Here is a 24,399-nt window from a genome sequence, read left to right on the forward strand (position 1 = left end):
TTCCACTCCTTTTGCGTCTTGGGCGATTGAGATATTCCCTTCTGTTTGACTTCAAAATTGATAGTTTTAGCCAGATTATGATCTGTTTATTGTGCAAAGTGCTGTGAACCGGGGATTGGGCGGCAATTAAGTCGCCTTGTGCGACGAATGTGAATCTAAAATGTGTTTCCATTGATAGCTGAGATGGAGGCGCCGTTTAGGCGTTGTCCTTCGTGTTTGATCGACTGATAGATAGAGTGGCAACGACCTTAACTTAATTTACTCCTGAGAAGGAAGGCAGGAGGATAAGGAGTCACCTCAAGCAGCGTGAACAACAAGAACTGAACTTATTTCCGGCGGAAGTATCAGTATTCGGCAATTTCCGGCCTGCCCTTGGCTTTCTTTATTTGCTCCCTCGCTCCGAAACTTTCGCCGGCAATAAATGTTAATACATATTAAGCGATTTCCCATCCAGTCAATGGGTGGACCAAGTTCGAACTTCGGCACGTCCATGCCGAATCAATTTATCGAGTCAAAGTGTAATTAATGCCACTGCGGCAGGACAATCGGCCAGAACTAGACGCAACTACTCGGCGCATCTGTCGAAGTGCCGGAATGGCTCAATTGTCAGACTCCGGAGCACTTCCATTAGCCGCTGCCTTCATTAGGGCCTGGCCATAATCATCATCATCAATAATCTGGCTCTGAAAACACATCACTAATTAATTTTGACAGCTCTTGCCAGCTATTAATATCAATTATTCAAATAGTTCGGCAACCAGCTGACGAACTTCAAGGCAATGCCACCCACATCCACAATAAGCTGCTTCATTACTGCCCAGTGGTTAAGTCACCAGAGTGCTCCTTTTGTTACCTTTTCGCCTATCGAAGATGCAGACGCTTTGTTTCCAATAATGAGCGACATCTGATGCGTTCAAAGTGTTGGCCATGTTCTTTGGTCGCCTAGGTTTGCTTTCAAGGACTCGTGGCTCTAGGGCGCAGACGATTGCAACACAATGTTCACCATAGTATAACATTGCACCCGAAGGCTCTTTGTATAGCTTTTTCCCTCTACATATAAAATATAGCATAAAGGATGCAAAGAAACTAAATGATTTAGAACAGAAAGCAAAGCCATACTTGTTGTGGTTTGGGTTTCCTATATGTGTCAAAGAGCATTTCAAACAAACTCTTATCAATTGAATCCACTTAAAGCACAATTTACAAATCACTCGCTCATCGACATTATCATTGAAAATTCGTTTCGATTTTCAAGCGTGTTTCCTGCCTCGTTCATTTTCCATGATACCAAAATAGCAGATTGGTTGACCCTCCGCTTTTCACATGGCAGCTCGAAATTATGCGTGCACATGTATGAAATACCGAATTGACTAATATTTATTTATACAATTTTGCGGTTCACAGAATGCAGATAATTCAATTCCAGTGTCAAATTTGCCAAAATGTGCGTGTGGCTGGCTCAGCCCACCGCTCACCTCAAATGCAATTCAATTTGGCGATAAACCAATTTAAAGCCGACCAAAAATGAGCGAAAAACTGTATGGAATTAAATGTACACTTACTCACACACTCGCATATTCCAGTGTGTGTGTGTGGATGCGGGTAGTCTGGTTATCTCGCAGTCGCGGCTCCGGGGTCAGAGGTTATCGAGTGGCGACCGGCGACCGAAGCTCTGGAAACCGTGCAAACTGTTGGTAGTCGAACGACTGTCGCAGTGCCAACAAGTCGGCGATGAAGCGGTTTCTTGTTGCCCTACTGGCCGCTCTGCTGGTAGCCGCCGTCCAGGGCGGAATTCTGGGAAGGATTTTCCACAAGGAGTCCACCTCCACAACAACTACGACGACCACTGAGGAGCCCCACCGGCCCTTCTTCATCAACAACAATATTCCTGAAATCCCGAAGGACTGTGTGGCGCAGTTCAAGTGCAAAAAGAAGCTGGCGAATGTTCCGGCTCCAAAACCGTGTGTGAAATACTGCCTGCACCGGATCACGTGTCCCAATGACCAGAACACCGCTGTCCAGCCCAACCAGTGCGTCGATCTCGACGAGCAACAGGTCCAGGCTGCCCACGAGGCAAGCACGGAGCCCACGGTCGCCGGCCAAACCACCACCGAGAAGCCCATGATGGTGGCCATGATCGACTTCCCCTGCCAGCCGGGCTATCTGCCCGACCATCGTGGTCGTTGTCGGGAAATCTGGTGATTCGACGATGGCTTCGTGACACGTGTTTACTGCATAATTATACCTGTGGAATTTTCGTTTTTATATACATGCCTGCTCCCAATAATCACAATAAAACCCAAACGAACGGCTTTTGTCCAAAGATCGAACACAGTGAACAATTTGATAAGTGTTTCGGGTGTAAACACCACTAATCTGCCAGTCTCAACAAATGGCAGCGGTTTGTGACTAGTGATTGTGTTATCAGTGAGCTGAAAACATTTCAAATTAAACTTGTATTTTCATATATACTAGTGGGAAAAGTGTAGACCCAAAACAATGCATTAGCTGTTGGCTGGAATAAAAATTATAATATAATAAATAGATAAAAAATTATTCATTTACATGCATTAATTCTTTTTAGTTTGCTTTTTGGACCTGTTGATTATAACCTCTATAAAGTCTTAATTTGATAGTTGAACCTATTTTCGCAAGTGCATTCTCCCCCGTGAGTGGTCACTGTTCGGGAATAATACTTCTGCTGTCCCGCCGACACGCCAAGTGTCAAACACACCTCCAGTGGCGGATGGAGCCCTCCCTTGGTTGGGGCAATCCGTGGACTCAGACATGAGTGGCGGAATTAAGGACTGAATGAAAAAGGGGGGGGGGGGGTCTACCTCCAAGTGGGCGGGGCACTGGGCGGAGTCGTGGCAGTCAACAATTTTGTCTAATTACAACGGGAGAAACGAGAGAAGCCAGCGACAAGCCATAAAAAATATGCCATTTGCACGAAAATAACTGTGATATGCTGTGACCTGTAGCCCCCGCCATTGATAGCCACCAGCAAGCAGGACGAGGCGGAGGAGGTCCTGGATTGAAGGAGGAGTTGCCGAAAAAGCCAAAGCCACAGATATAGCTAACAAATGGCTTAATTTCAGCCAGCAGCTTGACTGCGGAATGCCGAGCGATAAAAAGTACATGTATTAAAATTAACAAAACAACAAGACGCAGACAAGAGACGCCTTCTTTTTGGCCCATTTGGGTGGGTGAAGGTGGTGGATTTGTGGAGGTTTTGCAGCCTAGTTCCATCACGTGATTGACGCACATTTCGAGCCAGCGAATACAACTGCTAATTCGACGCACCCAACTATGAGGATTGGAGGAGGAGGAGGAGGAGGAGTTGGAATGGGTCTGGTGGAAATTTTATGTGTCTTCGTCATGTTAATTGTTTTCCTTTGTTCGGCATTGTTGGCTGCTTTTTGCCGCCACAACCAATGCTTTAGCTTTAGCATTTGCTTTGTTGTAAGCCATAATTTGCGCGCTTATAACTCAAAAGTTTCGCCGTCAAGCCAAACGCAACTAACTTTATTAACTGAAGGAGCGCGCCGCCTTAGCCAGGTTTTGACTTCATTTGGGCCCCATTCTTTTTGTTTTCTTGATTTCCGTTTTCGAGCGTCGGTTTAGCAGGAGGACGCAACTTTCTTTGGCTTGTTTTTATGGTAATCGGCGCATAACAAAAACCACACTACCACCACAACGCACCACCCCGCACCACCCAACCCACCTGTGTGTCTTGGCGAGAAGGGTGGAGTGGTGCGGTTGGTGGTGGCATGGCATTTGGAAATTAAACTGCGCATAGTCCTTAAAATTTTATAACTTAATTTCTCTTGGTCTGGCATTTTTGTGAACTTTTTGATTTGATTTCGTTTGGCACTCGCACAACTCCTTTTTCGCCATATCGGTTGGCTGTCTGTGGGTGGTTGGGCTTGGATTGGGTTGGATTTGGGTGGCTTTTCAGGTGGCTTTCTGGGTGGGCAAGGCAGTGACGTGCCTGGCGTTCTTTTCCAGCCCGGAATTCGGCATGCGAATTAGAATAATAAACTGCTGGAATTTATTTGGCGCAGGAAAATGCTTTGGCTGCGCTGATAAGGTTGATCTATGGCCGGTGGCATTTCAATGGCCGCGATAAGAGCAATGAGTTTTGAAGGATTATGCCGGTGGCAGCATAATTGATGTGATGCGAACATAACTCAATTGTGGCGTAATTGCGGTCCTCGAATCTGGCTTTTCCGCCTCTTACGCACTCCATTATTTATTCGTACAGCCCTTAGCCGGCCAACCGATGCTCTATCCCACTGGCATTTTACCCTAGTTACCAACGTAAAAATGCCAGCGTTTGCAGCTGCTTTCATTATGCTAATTGCACGGACATCAACTGCGGAAACAATGCAACTAATAACAGAAAGCAGGGGGCAATCGGTGCAGGAAAATGAGCGGAAAAGCGCACAGGTATATACATAGGTAGGTACACCGGTTCGCTGGTACGGAGGTAAACTAGGGAAGAAACCAAAGAATTTTCATTAAAATTTTCATTTAGTTGCGCAATTATTTTTGTGCAGCCATTTTAATAACACTAATTTACCTTCAATTCCCAACTCTTTTTCGAGTCACACAAAGGCCACCGATGATGAAAGAGACGGCGAATGCGAATGCGAAAGAGACGGGGACATACGGTTGGTTATAAATATGCGCAGCTGCAGGATAATAAAAATGATAAGTTTTTCTCTCTCTCCCTCTCTCTCTGTCGTTTTTGCCGTCTTTTAATTTCATTCCTTTCAGCATTCACTCAACCGGCCACAGCTGAAGCTCAGCTATTACACTGGGAAAAATGTAGATACTTTTCAATTTTTATATAATTTATACCACTAGGACTAGAGATACAACTACAATTGAGTTATGGAATATGCTATCCATGAATCTTAGCCTTATCCTTTGAGAGAATATTTGTTTGATCGGTTTTAGAGGCATAGTTGGTTCGATAAATTCCGAAATATTCCACATTTCCCTCACTGCTTCGATTCGAAATTGGTCACAATTTGGCAAGAAATATTCTCTTTTTTCCCGGTACCATCGGTTGTCATGCGACCGCAGCGGCAGCAACAAGAACCAAAAGCTTCAAAGGCGGCCAGAACATCAAGTTCATTCTAAGCCGTTTGCATTGCAAATTCTGCATCGCCTGGCGAAAAAAGGGTGTCGATGCTGGTTGGCCCCACAATCACTTTTCAATTAAATGGCATTCTTTCCTCTTTGCCATTATTTTGTGTTTTTTGCTCTAGCTTTTACCATCAGCTCGGAGCCAAATGATTCTGCCACAAGAGCAGAAGGCGTTAAAATGCGTTGAGGGGTGAAGAGGAAAAGGGGACAACTCTGCTTTGAAAATAACGATATTATTTTGGCTCTATTTATTTGCTTGACCAACTCGAACGCCTTAATTGGGATCTATTTGCATTAACAGCCTGTTCAATTGTCAATCATTAATACGGATTGTCATCGACATGTCACAAAAACTCGCGCCAGTTTGACACGAAGTACCATTTAAATCCCCCAAAATTAATTATAAAACCAATTAGCAAGGGCTCGCAGTCCGGGATTAACACAGATCCTGTCATAATTAGGTGCCGAAAAGCTTTTCTTATTGGCAGCGACAGGAAAAACAATAAAATCCCAGTCGGCCAAGTTGCCCATTTGGGGGCATTAGTCCTGCGGGATTAGGGCCAAACTTTGTTAATTCGCCGAAATTTAAGGATAAGTAAGCAAATAACTGGGAATTTCCGAACCATAAAAAAACGGTGCTTCGCATCGAATTGGGAATGAATTGAAAAAAATTGAAACCTTCGAGCAAAATATGTTGCTAACTTTTCGCATTTACTTTTATTTGAACAGCGTAATACCTAAGTACACGTAAGTATAAGTACAACTGAAATGGCTACATAAGTACGGCATGGATTAAAAGTTTCGGCTCCAGATCAACCCGAAGCTATGTCCCCTTCGAGGAATTGGTGCTGCCCAGCGTGGGGGCGATGGGCGTGGTTGGGGAGTCGACCGCCTCCACTGCATCTCCATGTTTGAGCCAATATGGCGCCAGCCGCAGCATGAGAATGGCGCCCAGCGGGGCGGTGAATATAATCGCCAGCACCGAGATGATGAGCACATTCCCGGCCAGAGCAAGCTGTTCCGGACTGGCCACGCTGGCAGCACGTGCCATGTCCAAAGCCACTGGACCCAAGGCGGCCTAAGGGGAAAGAGAGACAGAGAGAGAGAGTGGGTTAGCTGGGGCTCATATTAAGCAGCGGCCACCGCTGCGTATGAGTGATATGTGATTTGCAGCGGGGCCAGATTAAATGCAGTTTGCTGTGCAATTTTAATTAAATCAGTACGAAAAAGGTGGACAGTGAAATATGCACCGCATATTAGGGCAAAGTTAGACGGACGCACACATGTGACCGCCGTCCTGGTTTTTTGGCTGTCTTCCTCTGGATTTTTTGGGGGAAGTAAGTAAGCCAGCGTAACATTTAAATTTCTGTAAGCCACAGACGCACACTCGCCTGCTCAGGCGACATAAACAAAATGTCCGCTTGCGGTTAAACTGCAAACAAAAGGCTGGCATGCCAACTGCAGCCGCAGGAGCAGGAGCAGGTCCTGCGATGACTCTGACTCTGTCTCTGGCCAAGAGAACATGACCTGCAAATACGTGTATAACTTAAGCATGGGGAAAACACCAGGCCAGGGCAACCAGAGCAGCCAGGACAACCAGGACAAGCAGGACAACCAGGACGATGGTCAGTCTGCTCGTGGCAAGCGAGTGAAATGGCCGGCAATGAAATAAAAAGCGCCACCAGGCCGGGAGACAACGGATGGGAAATGGAAAATGGGAAATGGAAAAGAACTGGGAGGGGGAAAGGGGACTCGGATTGGGAATGGGGAATGGGAACCGCAGCAACATGACACGCGGAACGGGAAACTTACTTGGACAGTTGCTTTGGGAAAACCGGAAATTGTAATGTAGGCACGTTCCTTTCTCGACAGATTTCCGCCATATGTGGATAAATATGCAAAAGCCAGGCGAAACTGAAAACAAGAACAAGAAAGTGGTCATCTCTAGATGGTTTTTTCCGCCCCGTTTTCATTTTTTTTTTTGCATTTTCTGTGTGCTTGCAGGTAACATTTGCATTGCGGTGCCGGAACATTTTCATTTCGGTTCACCCACCACACCCAACCGGAATCTCCACTTGGTCTCCGTTCCGACCAGAATGGATGAATGGCTGGGGGAGTCCAGCACCGCGGGGACCGTGCAGCATGCCCCGCACCAACTGGTCGGAGGGCCAGAAAGAAAGAAATTAAATAAGTGGCCGGGGCGAGCATTTGTTGCACCACCGGCCACGCCTCCGGCGACCATTTTAATTACCAAACTTCCGACGAGCACCAACAATGCGCCATAACCGATTACATGGCCCTGCAGCACGTTGAAATTAATTTCCTTGCCAATGAGCGCAAACGAGACGGGCTTGAGGAACTTCCACATGAGGTCCAGTCGCTTGGGCACACTCGCCTGCAAGGGGAATCAATAGGTTGTTATTAGATCGTGGCCCGATTCATCATGTTTCCCAGTTAAAAGACGTGCATCCCGACTTCCCGGAAAAGCAAGCCAATCGGCTTACCAGGCGCTTTTCTGGAACTCAAGACTCAAGTGCGAGGGCGGAGTGCAGAAGGACCTTCCTGGACAGCAACTGGGTTAAAAGTTTAAGGCAAAGGTAAATGAAAGGAGGACGTTAAAAACAAGGATACAAAAAAACACATGCTCAAAACAAATCGAGAGCCGGCAGTCAACTCTGACATGGGACAAGGACGTGATGTCACAAATTACCTAGCAGAAATCCCGCACATACAGGCGCTTTTTACAGCTGCAGCGGCACAGACATAAAAAATGGCACTATTGCCAGGGAACATTTTTCTTGACCCGAAAGCAAGGAAAGCAGCAAAAGAGCGACTGTAGCTCCAATACCCCAAAAAGCACTCAGAAACGCAAAGTCAAAGTCTTCAGCTCATAGAGTTAGCCGACTGGACTTGGTTTCGATTCTGGACAGAGAAAGAAATTATGAGTGAGTTATAGTATTAACTTGGGAAATTGTATGAAAACCCTTATTCAAACTTATATTAATCTGCATTAAATCAGCATCATTTGTCATTATACCATTGGCGTCCAAGAAGGCCCACAAATAATTCCCAGTGCAAAGGATACTCACAATTTGCTGGGCCTGCAGCTGCTGGGCCGTCAGCCTGGCCTCCTCCCGCCGCCAGCCAATCCTCGCAATAAAGGCGGTCGTTACACAACCCAGGGCTCCGGCCGACGTATAACCGATGACGCGGCTGCCCATCACGGCGATGGTTCCGCCCAAGATGATGAGGACGAAGCGGAGGCCATTTGCGTACGTCTGCAAGGATGTGGGATGTGCGGAAACAAGGACAGATATGAAGGGAGTGAATGGCAAAACAGGTAGGTAAGTTAGGCGGGCTGAGTGGGGAAAAAATGGCGAAATCACTTTACAAAACTCTGATGGAAACTGCTTTTTTATACCCCCAACCCCCGGACTTCGCCGGCATTGTTTGTGTTTTGCGTGTGCGGTCAGCTGCGTATACGCAACGTGTGCTGCAGCGAGGAAAAAAGGATAGTGTCCTGTGTCCTCTCGCCTTGTTTTCGTTTGCATATATACCGGGTTTTTCCGGGCTCTAAAATTGCACTAAAATGACTTCTACAAGGGTTTAGATCTGATAAATCTCGCCTGCAACAATGTTTTCTCAGCCGGCAGTTTTTGGATATTTTGTAATATCTGCAGTGTCAAGTTGTCAGTTTGCCTGACTGGTGCTGAGAGTGATTGGAATCTTTTTTTTAATTTACCCGGTGATTTTCCAACTATGCCGCAAATTGCTGCAATTCAATTTACACCCTCACCCTTGTCGAGCTATTTGTATTCAACTTTAAGCTGCTCGTTCGAGTAAAATGACATGAAATTGACTTTGCCAGCACATCGTTAGGTTACCAGTCTTTATTATAAGGTGGAAAACTCAAGTTTTCTTTCACGCCGGCACATTTAATTTTCCAACTTGAGTTGCCGCCACCTCGTTGAATTACAAACTTTTGCGCGAATATCTTATTGAAAAATACTGTCAACTGGCTTTGGCAAAAAAAGCAAGTGGCAAAAGGTGACGTTGAATGCAAAATTACAGAGCACTGCGTAATAATAATAAAATAAAGGCGGTAGCAATGACATGCGAAAAGATGCTGAGACCAAAAACCGAGGCCTGATGACAGCCACCCACCGCCCCGTTTTTACCCCTTTGGGAGATGACAGTGAATAGCCCGCGGATGTATATACATATATACTGTGTATATATGTACACGGTGTGAGTGCGCTTGATGGGCGGTACGGGGTGAGTGGGTGTGTAAAATATGCAAGGATGCAACTTCAACGGCGCTCAGCGTGAAATTTTTGTACAAACTGCAGCACTGCGTGGATGCGGATGTGGATGCCACTTGACGATGGCAAAGGCGAGCGCGACTTGCAGAAAACAAAAGTTATGAGAACTCGACGGGAGTGTGTGTATACGGGGAGGCTTGGGTGGGTTTGATGGCTTGGGTGGTTGGTGGGTGGGTGGTTGGTGCAGCGCATGCAGTGCAGCATGCACCACCCATGGCGTTTGATTATGCGCGCCATTAGCGGTGTAAGTTGCGGCAATGAGTTTTGTGGCTCTGGCTGCGGCTGCCTCGATGTCCCCGGCATAACTTCACATAGATGCTGGCAGTAACTGTCGTCGCAAATGTCGCCAGCTTCGCCGTTGTCGTTGTCGTTGCCGCTATGCATGTAAGTGTCTTTTTATGCAAAATGCACCCACACAAACAACCGTGAAGGGGGGGGGTGGGGGCACTGAACGGAAGCTAACACTGCGCGAAAAAAAGGGGTCTAAGTAGGTGATAACTCTCTAGCTTTTAGGAAAATTCCATAGTCTGCTAGAGTAGGTAATCTGATTGATTCTAATGGGAATGATAAATAGTTACTGCTAGAAATTGGTATAAAAATAAGTGTACCAATACTTTATGCCCATGCCATATTTTCCTATCTATAAACTAGTTCATGCGAAATTCCCCTTGTGAAGTCACTTCTCAGCTTGCACCAGCCATTTGCCCCAGTGCAGTCGTCTGCAGCCCCACGTACATATGGCACAGCCCCACATTCCCCACCCAGCTCCGCGCCTCTAGAGACTGGCGCGCGTTTTGCATCATTAAATGCGCTGATTGAGTGTCTAAGTGTTCACTGAATGTGCATTTTAAGTGCAGCCCGCTCGAGGACGAGATGTAGCGGCAGGAAGGAGAGCACGACGCGAAGGACGAACTGCGTCTAGGTCCGCGCCTTTGTCTGGCAGCTTACCGCGTTCCGGGACGGCAAGTACTGGAGCATCGAGCCGTAGAGATAGCCAAAAACGAGTCCAATCCCGATGCCAATGGGACCCTGCAGCACTTGCTGGGTGAGCGAGGCTGCAAATGGAAGTGGAAGCGAAGTGGGGGTTTATTTAACTCTGGCTGGGATTGTGATTCCGATTCCCGGTCACGACGGGTGGCACGCACTCGTTGAGAATATTACGCTGATTATCACGCCAAACATGAAGATGGCTACCACATCGTTGCATGTGGTCATGGCGTAGATGAGCGTGTGGATGCCGCTGTTCAGGCCGAGTCGATCCTCCTTCAGCTTCAACATCACGGTGACGACCACATTCGGTGATACGGCGGTGATGACCAGGCTGCAACATAACCCCAAGTAATCAGTACCCATTATGGCATTCGATAATCCAAGTATTCCATTAGCTCATTAACTTACCCCAAGGCAATGCCCCACAGCCAGGGCATGGAGAGTGTAAGGTTGGCCAGTCCGGCAATGGCTGCCACCTCCACAATTGTGGGCAGCAGGGTCAACCGGAGTATCATGAACCACAACCGCTTGAAGGCATCTCCATCCAGCCCGAGGCCAGCCAGCAGCATGATGTTGATCAGGGCCATTTCCCTTCGGAGGGGGAAACAAACCCACATTAAATGTAACACGGATTTAAATGAAATCTTACCTGAGAAACAGCTCAAACTTCTGATAGCCCTCGAAATTGGCCAGGCCCAGGTTGGCATACAGTACGCCAAAGAACAGCATGCCCAGCATGTCGGGCAGGTGGACAAAGGTGACCAGGATGCCGGAGATCTGGGCGCCCACAAAGAGGAATGCAATGCGCATGATGACGGTCGGAGGTTGGGAGTACTCCGGCAGCAGAACCCAGCCCATGGCCCAAAGGCCCAGGAAAATGGCCAGCAGGGCCACCAGCTCGGAAGTGTTCACCCAATGCGAACGGATATATAGCCACCTGTAGGGAGTTCAAGAAAAGAGTTAAACCAACGGCCAGAAAGGTTTCGAGTGTACTGAGGTACTTCTTCCCTTCAAAATAGTATCATGTGTTCCTTTCTCCAACTATATACACATAATTGCCGCTAATTATCGAGCCCACTTAGAGCTATAAAAGCTGTCAGCCCAGGGAAAATAGAGTCAGGACTAAGCCCAATGGATAAACACAAGGATCGCATTGAATCCATGCGCCTGATTCTTCGGGTCATGCAACTATTTGGCCTCTGGCCTTGGTCACTGAAATCGGAAGAGGAGTGGACTTTCACCGGTTTTGTGAAGCGCAACTATCGCTTCTTGCTGCACCTGCCCATATCCTTCACCTTTATTGGACTCATGTGGCTGGAGGCCTTCATCTCGAGCAATCTGGAGCAGGCTGGCCAGGTTCTGTACATGTCCATCACCGAGATGGCTTTGGTGGTGAAAATCCTGAGCATTTGGCACTATCGCACCGACGCCTGGCGGCTGATGTACGAGCTCCAACACGCTCCGGACTACCAACTCCACAGCCAGGAGGAGGTGGACTTTTGGTGCCGGGAGCAACGATTCTTCAAGTGGTTCTTCTACATCTACATCCTGATTAGCTTGGGCGTGGTGTACAGTGGCTGCACTGGAGTACTATTTCTGGAGGACTACGAACTGCCCTTCGCCTACTACGTGCCCTTCGAATGGCGGAATGAGAGAAGGTACTGGTTCGCCTATGGTTACGATATGGCCGGCATGACGCTGACCTGCATCTCAAACATTACCCTAGATACCCTGGGTTGCTATTTCCTATTCCATATCTCTCTTTTGTACCGACTGCTCGGTCTGCGATTGAGGGAACTCAAGAATATGCAGGATGATACCATTTTTGGCCAGCAGTTGCGTGCCATCTTCATCATGCATCAGAGGATTAGAAGGTTTAGTATCTCTCACAATTACATTCTTTCCCTTGCTCATATATTGTTCTATTTTACAGATTAACCCTGACCTGCCAGAAAATTGTATCTCCCTATATCCTATCTCAGATCATTTTGAGTGCACTTATCATCTGCTTTAGTGGTTACCGCTTGCAGCATGTAGGGATTCGCGATAATCCCGGCCAGTTTATATCCATGCTGCAGTTTGTCAGTGTGATGATCCTGCAGATTTACTTGCCCTGCTACTATGGAAACGAGATAACCGTGTATGCCAACCAGCTGACCAACGAGGTATACCACACCAATTGGCTGGAATGTCGGCCACCGATCCGGAAGTTACTCAATGCTTACATGGAGCACCTGAAGAAACCGGTGACCATCCGGGCTGGGAACTTCTTCGCCGTGGGATTGCCCATTTTTGTTAAGACCATCAACAACGCCTACAGTTTCTTGGCTTTATTACTGAATGTATCAAATTAACATGTCAAAATTTTATTAAATATTGCTGAATAAATCTGAAATCATAAAACCTGTTTTCTGAAATTTAAGAATGCGACACCATTATTCAAAGCATATACCATGTTATAAAGGGATATCAAAGTTTGTTAGATTACATAATGGAAGTCATATAAAAAGCCTTACCATCAAATGTATTCAAATTCAAGAGTTTTGAAAAATATGGAACATATTCAAACTTATTCCAAGAAAAATTCATATGTAAACATGTTCACCGCTGCACAGGCTTCATTGCACTGATGATAAATCGTCGAAATTTGGTAATAAAAAGGGTTTTTGAATGATGAGTTCTTCCTCTAAGACTCCTGCTGCCAATTGCGTGTCTTACCCATTTAGTATCGGCCAACAATTAACGTATGGTAATGTCGGCAAGCTAATTATTGTAATTGCCCTGCTCATTAGTTGTATAAATATTTTGACTGGTTACCTAAACAAATCAGGGACGGAACGTATTGAGAACTAAGCTCACAAAATGAACCGGTTCCTTAAAATGTAATATAATCACAAATGAATATATATTGTTTTATAGGATGTCAGTAGTAATTTTAAGGAACTAGGAGTGAACTAGGATGTAGAAAGTAAGTTCAAGCTGGACTTAGTAAAATGATACCACCCTAGTTCACCTTGAATCAAAAAAAAAATTCCACAAGGCTGCCCATTAAGGCTATTAAAACTCAAGGGTTATAAAAGCCCTAAAAATCTTCCGAACCTTTCATTTAGCAAATTAAAACTAAGCTGCTGGAAATGGAGTCTACAAATCGCCTGAGTGCCATCCAAACACTTTTAGTAATCCAACGTTGGATAGGACATCTTAAATGGGAGAACGAGGAGGATGATGGAGTATTAAACTGGCTAAAACGAATATATCCTTTTGTGCTGCACCTTCCACTGACCTTCACGTATATTGCTCTCATGTGGTATGAAGCTATTACCTCGTCGGATTTTGAGGAAGCTGGTCAAGTTCTGTACATGTCCATCACCGAACTGGCATTGGTCACTAAACTCCTGAATATTTGGTATCGTCGCCATGAAGCTGCTAATCTAATCCACGAATTGCAACACGATCCCGCATTTAATCTGCGCAATTCGGAGGAAATCAAATTCTGGCAGCAGAATCAGAGGGACTTCAAGAGAATATTTTACTGGTACATCGGAGGCAGCCTTTTCGTGGCTGCGATGGGTTATATAAGCGTGTTTTTCCAGGAGGATTACGAGCTGCCCTTCGGCTACTACGTGCCATTCGAGTGGCGCACCAGGGAGCGATACTTCTACGCCTGGGGCTATAATGTGGTGGCCATGACCCTGTGCTGTCTATCGAACATCCTGCTGGACACATTAGGCTGCTATTTCATGTTCCACATCGCCTCACTTTTCAGACTGCTGGGAATGCGACTGGAGGCCTTGAAAAATGCAGCCGAGGAGAAAGCCAGACCGGAGTTGCGCCGCATTTTCCAACTGCACTCAAAAGTCCGCCGATTGACGAGGGAATGCGAAGTGTTAGTTTCGCCCTATGTCCTATCCCAAGTGGTCTTCAGTGCCTTCATCATCTGCTTCAGTGCCTATCGACTGGTGCACATGGGCTTCAAGCAGCGACCTGGACTCTTCGTGACCACCGTGCAATTCGTGGCCGTCATGATCGTCCAGATTTTCCTGCCCTGCTACTACGGCAATGAGTTGACCTTTCACGCCAATGCACTCACTAATAGTGTCTTCGGTACCAATTGGCTGGAGTACTCCGTGGGCACTCGCAAGCTGCTCAACTGCTACATGGAGTTCCTCAAGCGACCGGTTAAAGTGCGAGCCGGAGTGTTCTTTGAAATAGGACTGCCCATCTTCGTGAAGGTAAGATTTACGCAAAAGTTGAAGTAAGATATCAGATAACTTTAAATTTATAAATAACATCCCCATCCTAATTTTCTTAATATATTTCTGTTCTCTCGCCCCCAACTTTTGGCAGACCATCAACAATGCCTACAGTTTCTTCGCCCTGCTGCTAAAGATATCCAAGTAGAGTGAAACAGGAGCAGGGATCCGCCGACTGCTGCGGCGCCACAATGGAAACGCACCCACGGGTCGGATACGTAACACTGTAACTCATACGCCCCGTTGTTGTGAACATGAAGAATAAACGCCTGCAGCCAACAAGGCATTTCGCCAGCTATTAAACTAAGTGTCGCAGCCAAAAAGGGAACAAGAAATCGGGCTAGCCTGCGACTAGACGTCGTTGGATATGAGAATGAGATATGCTTGCTAACAGGATACAAACAGGACCCCCAAATCCCGCTACCCTTCCCCTTTTAAGACCAGCGGAAGCACGCGCCGCTGCCTAGTGCAGCGGCAACTTCCACGGAGACATTGTTGGCGCACAAAAGAAATACAAAATACAAAATACGAGAAGTAAAGAAAGGCAGCCAGCCAACGGATATGCGAAAAACGCGTGCAATGCAAGTGTGAATGGCGGCGCTGCTGTCCCGCCGGAAGTGCATTCAAAGGGTTAAGCGCAAATCCGCACAATGGCAGCCCCAACCTCCAACCCGGAGTGCTGGCCACATGAGCTTTTCACTTACCATTTGGGCCCTTTGTACTCGTCGCCACGGACTCCGCCCGGAGTTGCGTTCGGAGTTGGGTAGCCGGAGACGGATCCTGGGCCGTAGTTGGAGTTGCTGCTGGAGTTGCCCGCATTGTTGGCGGCAACATTTTGTGCTGTTGTATTTGTTAAATTTAATGATGTCGGCGTTAAAATTATTGTTGCCGCGTTTTGTGTGGCGTCAGCGCCCGCCTCATCCTCTGGGATTTTCTGTATGTCTAATTTGGTATGCAGCGGGCGGGTGGGCAGGATGTCGCCCTGTGAGTCCTGCGGCGCTGCTCCTTGTGTCATGTTGTCACCTGGCGCCAGTGCCCTTTTGGTGTTGTTGTTGCTCGACTGCTGCTGTTGCTGCTGCAGCTGCCACTGATTTGGCTGCTGTCTGCTGCGCTTTGCTGTAAGTGGCATACAGATTTAAACGCCTTAATAGATGTGTCTTTCACTTGGGGGTAATCGTTTGGGAGTTTATGTTTTAAGGGGTACGTATTGCAGTTTGGAACAATTTTAAAGTTATGCAGTTTATTTGCAGCAAAAAACAATATATATTCCAACCTACTTATTTTATAAATCCTTACTATACATTTGCTTCTATGCACTTTGAATGGCTTTCTTGAATATCGACCGGCTTATAAGCGCCAAACTGGTGCATTTAGCCCATTTGGCATTCATTCCCGCTGCTCATGCATAACGAAAGCCCAACAGCAGTCGGATCGTTTAAATTGCAAAGTGCAGCCGACACACAAGCCACTCCCACCACTCGAGGCGATGGCGAAATGAAGATTGCAACAAAGATTGACAACCGTTGATTGTGCCGCCGAGGAGGCACGTCGGCGAACAAGACGATGGCTGGGGGCGGAGGAGAGCACCGCTGCCGGCAGGAAGCTGTCTTCACCTGGCCCAGGACGAGCACAAGGACGCAGGCTGCAGGATGAGGACGAACCAAGCCAGCCAGACGACAGTAGACAGGTGCCTCCATAATTGGCTTCATTGTTGCCGCGACAATTTCACAGGTTGCGAAAGGCGGAAAAGGCGCTAGGTGGCGGTAGGAAATACATAAATATTTCCATTTATAATTAGCGCACTTAATGCCGGCTAGCTGCGAGTGCTTTCCGAGCAATTGACGCCTCCGCCACAGCGGGCTAATTGGAGTGTAGACTGATATTTGCATTTGAAGCGCCGTTCTAATAACGAGAATTTACAATCCACTTCACATCTCAATTATTATGCAGAGTTCACACTGTCTGTGTGTTGCTGCCACATAGGCTGTGCAATCAGCAGTTGATTTGATTTGATTCCAGATGCCAGATTCTTTGCCCTTTTTATCCCTGTTTGTATTTGATTTGAAAAGACAATCTGCTTGACATTTGCCACCACTCGAATGGCTACGTGTTAATTGTGCGCAAATATTTAGCGCCAATTCTCGCCGGTGCGAACTCTCGACGTTTCAGTGCTTAGATTCTATATGCCATACTATACTATATTTGCGTATTGGTCCATCGATCACGTGTCGCTTGTGATTCAGTGCGTCATGCGACTCTTTGACACACACGCCCAAATTGATTGCCAATGCTAATTGGGTGTCATAATGCAGCAGCACAAATATTGGAATTGTGCCCCGTAAAGTGGCGACTAATGGAGCTGGGATTATTACAGCCGCAAATGAAATAAGAGCTTTACTTAATTTGACTTCATTTCGATTTATATCTCGATTTATTGGGATTTAGCAGCTAGACAAAATGTTCGCAAAAAGCCGTTCTTTTCGGATTGCAATTTACTAACTGAGTTATTACCAACAAGTATTATTAAGAAAATCAAGAAAATGCTATATGACTATTTCTCAAAGTTTAGTAAGTAAATCGAATCATATTGAAGGTGAATCAAAGCTATCCCCAATTGATTCCTCTTAAATGTTTCAAGGTCGATCTACTATCATTTGTTGTGCTTCTCAGACTGAACAAATAGATTAAATAAATAGAATAAACAGCTGATGAGCACGGATTCCCCGTCTGAAAGAGATAACGCACCGTAAAACACCGGCAATCGAAATAGGGAAAAACACTGATTCTCATCGCCGTGTAACAACCGAAACAGAAAATAATTTTATTTTAATTATAGTTGCGCTTGAAATAATAAAGTAATCTGCTTTGGAATACATTAAATACACAAAGTTTTTGAAACAATAACGAACATGTTAGCAATTTATGTGCGCGGTGAAATGCTGTAAAGCTCAACGCGCTCATAGAAATTCTGAACTGCAACAATAAACACAATGATGGGAGTTGGAAATTATGGTTTTTTCCGACGTTGTGAGGGGCTTACCTGTTTGGCGGATAATTAAATTAGATTGCGTTAGCCACAGCACTCATAAAACTAACAATATTCAAATTCATCACGCATTCCGATTCAGTGGAAAATGCGATTTTATTCGAAGCGTTTCACAACCGAACCGCACAATTTTAATGCCGAGCACCGACTAATCGCGTTCAATGGCAGCGGACAACTGAGATGTCAGCTCTCTTAGGCGGACAGCTCCACAGCCTCGATACGGAATATGTTTGTATTTTTTATCTTATGCTAATAAAAAACATATATCTGGAAGTTCGAGGTGCTCTCGTGGGCACGCGAGCGAGCCAGGCAAAATATTTGTTTAATAACTTAAAATTAGCGAGCAAACTGAGAGAGATATAGATTGTGTGATAACGAGAACATATGGGATTATTAGATGGAACCCTGGGATCGGATCGGAGGTGCTAATTATGATAAACCGATCGAGATTATGATGTTTCCCACATACATCACATTGAGTTGCAGTGGCTGGGGAATTTCTAATCCCAACCCGCCTTGCAACATAAACACTTATTTGGCCCCAAGCATTTGCTTATCAATTAATTAGCCATAACCAATGGGAAACTTATGTACGCCCTGCAAATATTTGCCATTTCAGAGGGGCTAAACTCTCGGTTCAGTTGGATTTCGGTTGAGTTCATTATGGCTGCGAGCTTATTGAATATTTACCAGTTCAATGCGAAGTTCGCGTTTGAACTACAACAAATATTTAAGTTCGGCTAATTAATTTAAAATATCTCCCCGCCTCAACAAACTGAAACGGGCGAGGGGAATGGGGGAGGGAATGAAATGATAACAGAGGCAAGATTTCTGCTCCATCTTTTTGAATTATGTGACTCATTTAAAAGTTTTTGCGGCACTTACTTTTACTATTTTTTCCATAGCTGCCTGGCTATGGCGAAAAAAATGGTGCATAAATTGTGCAAAGGTGTCGGCGAAGATAGCGTTCAGGTATTGTAAGGCAGCACTTTCGGAGGTCCTGCCGCTGCTGTGATATTTCATATTTCACATTCATGCGCTGCACTCAAGAAAAAGGGGCAGCCGTTGAGCCAACTTCAACTGCAAGTTGGGCAGGTCATTAAGGCTTCTTTGGCCGCCGCCCCATTGATTATTACCTTTGGCAGTTTCCGGGGCCACGACCACGCCCCCCTATCACTGCACCCATCCCATTCGCCCATTTGCCCCGGGGCACTTTTTTGGCATTTTATCTTGTCATATTTTCTGCAACTTTCAAGTGACCAGGCACGAAAATAATGCAAAAGTTATTTTAAGCCAAGGCACTGCGATGCCTTTCGCATTTCGCTTTTCAATTGCCCAAGAAGTTTCCACACAAATTATGCCACTGGTCACAAGGAGCGCAGCAGGAGGACTCCTTCGCAGGATGTGCTGATGGAAAAAAGTAATGGCCATATCCATGGAGCTCCACTTGCAGCAGCATCTGCAAAGTTTTTGTCATCCGCTTGTCATGTGCGGACTATTGCGTACGAGTGCGAATCTGAGGTGTTAATTGGAAGCGAGGCAAACACTTTTCCAGACGACGTCGGCCCGAAAACTAAACAACTTTGAAAAAGTTCGCTTAGGTCTAAGGATGGAGAATTCATAGTTCTGCTCAAAGTTGAGCGAAGTTTTTTGCTGTCACTTAACATTTAGATTGTTATTTCAGCAAAAAGTGCCATAAATTGCTTGGCAAGGGGATCTACTGAATGTGTATCTCCAAGTGATTTATATCAGTTATTCAACTATTCATTATTTACAGGCGAACGTTAAGGTGCTTTTTCAATATGTTTAAACGGAAAATTGCGCTCGCTGATGACTTCTGTAACTCCTTATTCCGTGCTCTTCCACGCCAAGGAGCCCAGAGTTCCTGCCGTCTGAAGTCTGAAACTCTTTCTGCGTCTGGGGCGTACTTATATATCAAATCACTTTGCCCGTACTCAGCACACATTTATTTTATTTATGTTTACTTAAGCGTACCACCTTTTAACTATGCCAGCCGGCATCCTTGCCGCGTCCTGAATCCTGATGCCGACTTGCAACTCCGCATGCAGCGCGCATTCGGAAAATAATTTCTTTGCGTGGAAGAAGATTGCATTCCGTTGTCACGCACTTCCTGCCAAGAGATGAACTCACGCCCCAGCGATTCGCATCTAATTTAGTGCTCATACATCGCAAATCAGTGGAAACTGGCACTTTCTTGGCTCGGGGCTGGTAAACTATATAAAAATGGTAGAAAAACGAGGTCACAAAGCGCCATTCAGCGCCGTGCTGGTAAATAAAAGAGCCAGAGACAAATTGAAAAAGAAACCCCGTTGCAGCTCGGCAAATAAGCAGCCAAAGTGTGACAGGTGGTCAAAGGTTAAGCGGGGGTGGGGCGCCTAAGTGCAGTTTTAGTAATTAGCTGTGGTGCAAGTGCAAGTGCCTGCAGATCCTTCAGATTTAGCCAAAGTATTCAAGCCTCCAAAGTGGGCCAACAGCTGCCAAACGCACCAGCGCCAATTGAAATGGCGTCGAAAGGATTTTCGTGACGGTTAACATTCTACCATTCATTTGGCAATCATTATGCTGAGTCACAGTCTTGCTGGCATTTATAAATGTCGCACACTGCGTATACGTAATGAACTGACTTGCACACACACAGGCGCAGGAATGCGCAATGCACTGCATTTATCAATAGACGAGTGAATGTTTGTGTGCCAAGCGTATATCATGTTGGCTTTAGTTAACAGAAATGTCGCCGTTTCACTCACAAGCAGAAGCGACAGGTGAAAAGTGGATGGGGCAGGTGGCTGGTAGGGCTGCGCCATTCAAGGTTGAGCTTGAGGAATTGCCCCAAACGCTGCATTTAAATGGAATTTATTTAATATAAACGAGTGCCTTCACATGCGAGCATTAGTGCTGCCTGCAGCGGTGCGCAAACTTATTTAAATATGACTTCCACAGTCAAATCAGAGTCAGACGCGAAATGGAAACGGGCATCGGAATCGGAATCGGAATCAGAATCTGAATCAGAATCAGTGGTGCACTCCGAGTGCGAAAGCGAATAGCAAATGCGAAATGAATGCGCAGGAAATGAGCCCCGGTTAATGCATATTCATGGGAACATACTTTGCCGAGAGCCGCGGGCTCTTGCCACCCGTGTTAGTTGTATGATTGTGGGCATTTGGGCGCAACTAAAACGGCTCATTATTCGTGTGAAAATGCCACAATGGCGATGGCCCAAAGGGAAATCCTCCACAATTCTCCCCAAAAAGTTGGGCAATGCGCTAGTGCGAAAACCCGTATTTGAACACATGCAAAACAATTGCAGCTCCGGGAGTTTTGAAAAATACTAGCTGCTATGGTTGTGGGCGAAAAACCAGCAAGGGCCACCTGCCAAAACAGAGGAGGAGCGTAAACAAAAACCTCGGCCAACGAAAGTGGTCCACACATCACCCAGGCCAGCACAGCATGGTGCAGCCTTGCATATTTCCAGAAATCAGAAGGAATGTAAGGAAATGCCTGCCTTTGAGTTTGAGCCGGGACAGTGGATGCACTGCACTGCCAATCGCAGACACTCTGGCGTCAATATGCGGAAATATTACGTATACGCCCCAGCATCCCCCAGCCCGCCTTCGCCGTCTTGTGCAAGATGTGATTGTGCGGTTCACTTAAAATCGAAATGCCTCAATCAGCTCCTGCCAGCTGAGAGAAAGAGCTGTGATTCTGCCAGGATATCTCGTCGGCGAAACAAAAACTTTGCATAAACAAACTATGAATACTCGTGTGTATATGTGCTGAAGTGCATATGCGCATATCTGAGCACGCATTGTGCACTTGGCTGTCGGAGCCACTTCGCTTGGCTGGCCAACAAAGCGTTGGCATGGAGCTGTTCCTCTGGATGTCTCTGTCTTCAGCATCCATTTTGCCGTCCTGTCTGCGGGTTGTGTGCAAACTGATCCGGGAGCCGGTTGCATAAAGGCAAGAATTTCCGCAACAAATACTTTCGTTCCGCATTTTTCGAGTTTCCCCATGACGACACGTTGCAATTAAACATATTACTCACCTTCGGTGGCGGTGGTTCCATGGGCACGAGGGGGCGCCTGTGGCTTGTCGCCAAGGAGGTGCTCCTTTTCCGGCTCCAGGATGCTGGCGGTCACCGTTTCGCTGGCCCGCCGCAGCATGTGCAATGGAGTCAAATTCGCATCCCGATCCCGCTCGAAATTTTGCTGGCAGGAGGACTTTTGATACGAGTCCTCGAAGGGATTGCTGCTGCGAAAGGCTTGCAAGGGTGGACCCTCACTGCCTGCCACTACATCCAATATATCTTAAATATATAAATTAATTTGTATATTAAAATTAAGTATGCTGAATAATTTATCGGTCTTTATATTCATACTTTTTTCCCACAAGTAAAATTGCCTCAAGCTATTTGGTAACATTTTTAATTAAGCATGATAGATAAAAGCCTAAAGCTGGCTAATCAAACAAAAAATAACAAAAAAAAATATTGATAATTTCATTCTACCATTTATTTTCCAGTCGCAAGTATATAAATAAACGAGTTAATTTCCCAACATTTTGACTTGTGGATTTGCACACGATTTATTTATTGGCACTTGGGCAAAAAGTGGCATTTAATTGATTAACCATAAACTCGTAAATTAACGCCGAAGTGAGTATCGAAAGCTGGCAGTGCTAAATGGCCATAGACACAAATATTGGGCTTACCGGAATCGCTGCTCATGTCGAATGTCGGCGAAATCCGGAGAACAAAACAAAACTGAGTGATTGAGTGAAAAAAACGCGGAAAAATAATGCCAAAGAGCGACAACTGCTGACGCAATCAGTACGATGACGTAGTCCAAATGGCTGTTCTTGGCTCAAAATTGACGTGTGGCAAAGAGAAACGCCGCGGTTCGAAGAGATTGAGTAGTACTTGATCGACCCCGCGAATCGAGTGGATATATAGTATATAGTAGGGAACACGCGCGACACGACCGACGGAAGTGCGGAATGGAATAGTGTAGTAGCCCAGGAACTTGAGCACTTGGAGCTTCTGTTTTTTATTACAGCTCATGCACTGGCAAATATTTGCCAAACGCATTAATTAGAAAAGCAAAAGCCATTTAAACAAGCGATTGCCGATTCGCGCAGCTACAGCGAACGCTCTTCGATTAAAACTAATTGGCAAACAAACAAGCTTCTTCTGTTTTCTTTGCTGTCGAGCGAAGAGAGCGGAATGAGTTGGTTTTTGGAGGGTGAAATGGAATGGGGGTTCAGTTTGGAAGCACTTACATATTTATAAGGGGTTCGTTTATCTGCGATTCAATATGCCCATAGTTTTCTAAGGCGCAGCCAATTAGCTGATAAATAATTGTCATGTAATCATAATTTATCTGAACGAGATAAGACGCCAAATAGCCGCGTTATTAATAGAGCTCTAATCATAGCGCATTTCCCATGTGTGTGGGTCGAATGATTAAACGCTTTCACTTTTTCAGGGAAATGTGCGCGACCTGCCCTATTTGAGCTCTATTTATGGAGAGGCAATCCTGTGACATAGATGGCGCTTTAGTTAGCTGCGTGCATATATGTACCTTATATTGCTGTTATTATTAATTATTAATTTCTGTGAGCTTGAAAAGCAATTATATTTCCTTGAAGTAAAAAGAGTTTCGCTTGTCTTGCAAATTGTTTTTCTGACAATTTGCATTTTGACGTTGCTCATCACATTGGGCTTATGGCCACGCCCACGCTGCGGCGGTAATTTAATTGCTTCGCTGGAATATTTTTAATTTACCTGATGGACAACCAGCCCCGATGACAAAGATAACCAATCGCCGTGACGTCACCGCCATTATCCGTGCTCCAGTCAGATCATCTCCTCATCAGCCGCCACACGTTGTTGCGCAAAAAAAGTGTCGTTTGCGAAAATATTTAATTTATTTTAACTATGCACACACACTTTTTTTTGCGCTGTGCGGAGTTGCAGTTGCACTCTCACTCCATAAGATGACGATGATGATGATGATGACGATGATGGCTCATCAAAAACAAGCAGGACATTGTGTGGTGCGAGTCGCTGGAAAAAGGATAATACAACTTGCTCGCTCTATTTGCCACGCGCACACATGTTGTTACAGTGCCGTGATTTTTGTTGCATCAAATTGGAATTTTTTCCTTAAATATGGTAAACATCGATGGGGCAGAGATTTATGTATAGTGCAGCGGCGCGTTGATGAAAATGACTCGCCGCTGCATTGACCGTGTTTACTGTTTGTCAGACAGGGCAGCAATTTACGCCCACGCGCAAAAAAACATTAATTTGCATGCAAGTCAATTATCAGGAGGCAGCAAACAGACAGGCGCTAGTTACCAGTTTTCAGTTATCAGTATTCAGTATTCAGTTTTCTGTTTTGAGTTTTCAGTTTTCAATTTTTGCGATTTCTTTTGCACAAACATCGGAGTTATTATTCCGCCACAAGCATGCAAAGCCTAATGGAGATACTCTTGAAATGGGTCATGATATTTCAAAAAAGTTGTATATGGCGCAGAAAGATTTATTTATTTTTTCATAAAAGTATCTATACAAGCCATTATTTTAGCTCGCTACTTTTATAGAGCATCTGCAGGT

At 45.7% G+C, this 24,399-nt stretch overlaps 4 protein-coding genes and 1 pseudogene across 5 annotated transcripts; 4 read left to right on the top strand and 1 right to left on the bottom strand.

The window, feature by feature from the left end:
- The first annotated feature begins 1,677 nt into the window (after positions 1-1,677).
- Positions 1,678-2,330, top strand: LOC6729176. Its single transcript, XM_002104461.4, has one exon. It carries the CDS (start codon positions 1,732-1,734, stop codon positions 2,200-2,202), a length of 471 nt encoding a protein of 156 aa, XP_002104497.1. The 5' UTR covers positions 1,678-1,731; the 3' UTR covers positions 2,203-2,330.
- A 3,522-nt stretch (positions 2,331-5,852) lies between these two features.
- Positions 5,853-22,916, bottom strand: LOC6729170 (sodium/hydrogen exchanger 9B2). 2 transcript variants are annotated; one of them, XM_016174908.3, is made up of 11 exons: positions 22,494-22,916; positions 21,829-22,089; positions 15,424-15,835; positions 11,116-11,403; positions 10,875-11,057; positions 10,622-10,797; positions 10,425-10,531; positions 8,244-8,432; positions 7,406-7,549; positions 6,967-7,068; positions 5,853-6,232 (listed from the first exon to the last, which is right to left on the bottom strand). In XM_016174908.3, exons 1-11 carry the CDS (start codon positions 22,507-22,509, stop codon positions 5,978-5,980), a joined length of 2,133 nt encoding a protein of 710 aa, XP_016035825.1. In that variant the 5' UTR covers positions 22,510-22,916; the 3' UTR covers positions 5,853-5,977. The 2 variants fall into 2 exon arrangements, with proteins under 2 accessions (XP_016035825.1, XP_039150841.1); XM_039294907.2 differs by lacking the exons at positions 21,829-22,089; positions 22,494-22,916 and adding an exon at positions 17,760-17,959.
- LOC6729177 (odorant receptor 94a) lies at positions 11,400-12,873 on the top strand. Its single transcript, XM_002104462.4, has 2 exons — positions 11,400-12,340; positions 12,400-12,873. Exons 1-2 carry the CDS (start codon positions 11,598-11,600, stop codon positions 12,818-12,820), a joined length of 1,164 nt encoding a protein of 387 aa, XP_002104498.2. The 5' UTR covers positions 11,400-11,597; the 3' UTR covers positions 12,821-12,873.
- On the top strand, positions 13,335-15,080 carry LOC6729178 (odorant receptor 94b). The gene is made up of 2 exons (XM_002104463.3): positions 13,335-14,698; positions 14,814-15,080. The coding sequence occupies exons 1-2, from the start codon at positions 13,601-13,603 to the stop codon at positions 14,865-14,867; spliced, it is 1,152 nt and encodes a 383-aa protein (XP_002104499.2). The 5' UTR covers positions 13,335-13,600; the 3' UTR covers positions 14,868-15,080.
- LOC27207556 lies at positions 20,514-21,294 on the top strand (annotated as a pseudogene).
- Positions 22,917-24,399: the final 1,483 nt, after the last annotated feature.

The sequence above is a fragment of the Drosophila simulans genome, chromosome 3R (genome assembly GCF_016746395.2).
Source record: "Drosophila simulans strain w501 chromosome 3R, Prin_Dsim_3.1, whole genome shotgun sequence".
NCBI classification, from domain to species: Eukaryota; Metazoa; Arthropoda; class Insecta; order Diptera; family Drosophilidae; genus Drosophila; species Drosophila simulans.

What these genes read in the sequence shown, in the direction of transcription:
- LOC6729176 (XM_002104461.4), top strand. Translation starts at nt 1,732, where the DNA reads ATGAAGCGGTTTCTTGTTGCCCTACTGGCCGCTCTGCTGGTAGCCGCC.
- LOC6729177 (XM_002104462.4), top strand. Translation starts at nt 11,598, where the DNA reads ATGGATAAACACAAGGATCGCATTGAATCCATGCGCCTGATTCTTCGG. An exon ending in ATGCATCAGAGGATTAGAAG is followed by an intron (nt 12,341 to 12,399) that starts GTTTAGTATCTC and finishes TCTATTTTACAG; the next exon opens with ATTAACCCTGACCTGCCAGA.
- LOC6729178 (XM_002104463.3), top strand. Translation starts at nt 13,601, where the DNA reads ATGGAGTCTACAAATCGCCTGAGTGCCATCCAAACACTTTTAGTAATC. An exon ending in GACTGCCCATCTTCGTGAAG is followed by an intron (nt 14,699 to 14,813) that starts GTAAGATTTACG and finishes AACTTTTGGCAG; the next exon opens with ACCATCAACAATGCCTACAG.
- LOC6729170 (XM_016174908.3), bottom strand. An exon ending in AAGTTTGAGCTGTTTCTCAG is followed by an intron (nt 11,058 to 11,115) that starts GTAAGATTTCAT and finishes CCCCCTCCGAAG; the next exon opens with GGAAATGGCCCTGATCAACA. An exon ending in CAGCGTAATATTCTCAACGA is followed by an intron (nt 10,532 to 10,621) that starts GTGCGTGCCACC and finishes TTCCATTTGCAG; the next exon opens with CCTCGCTCACCCAGCAAGTG.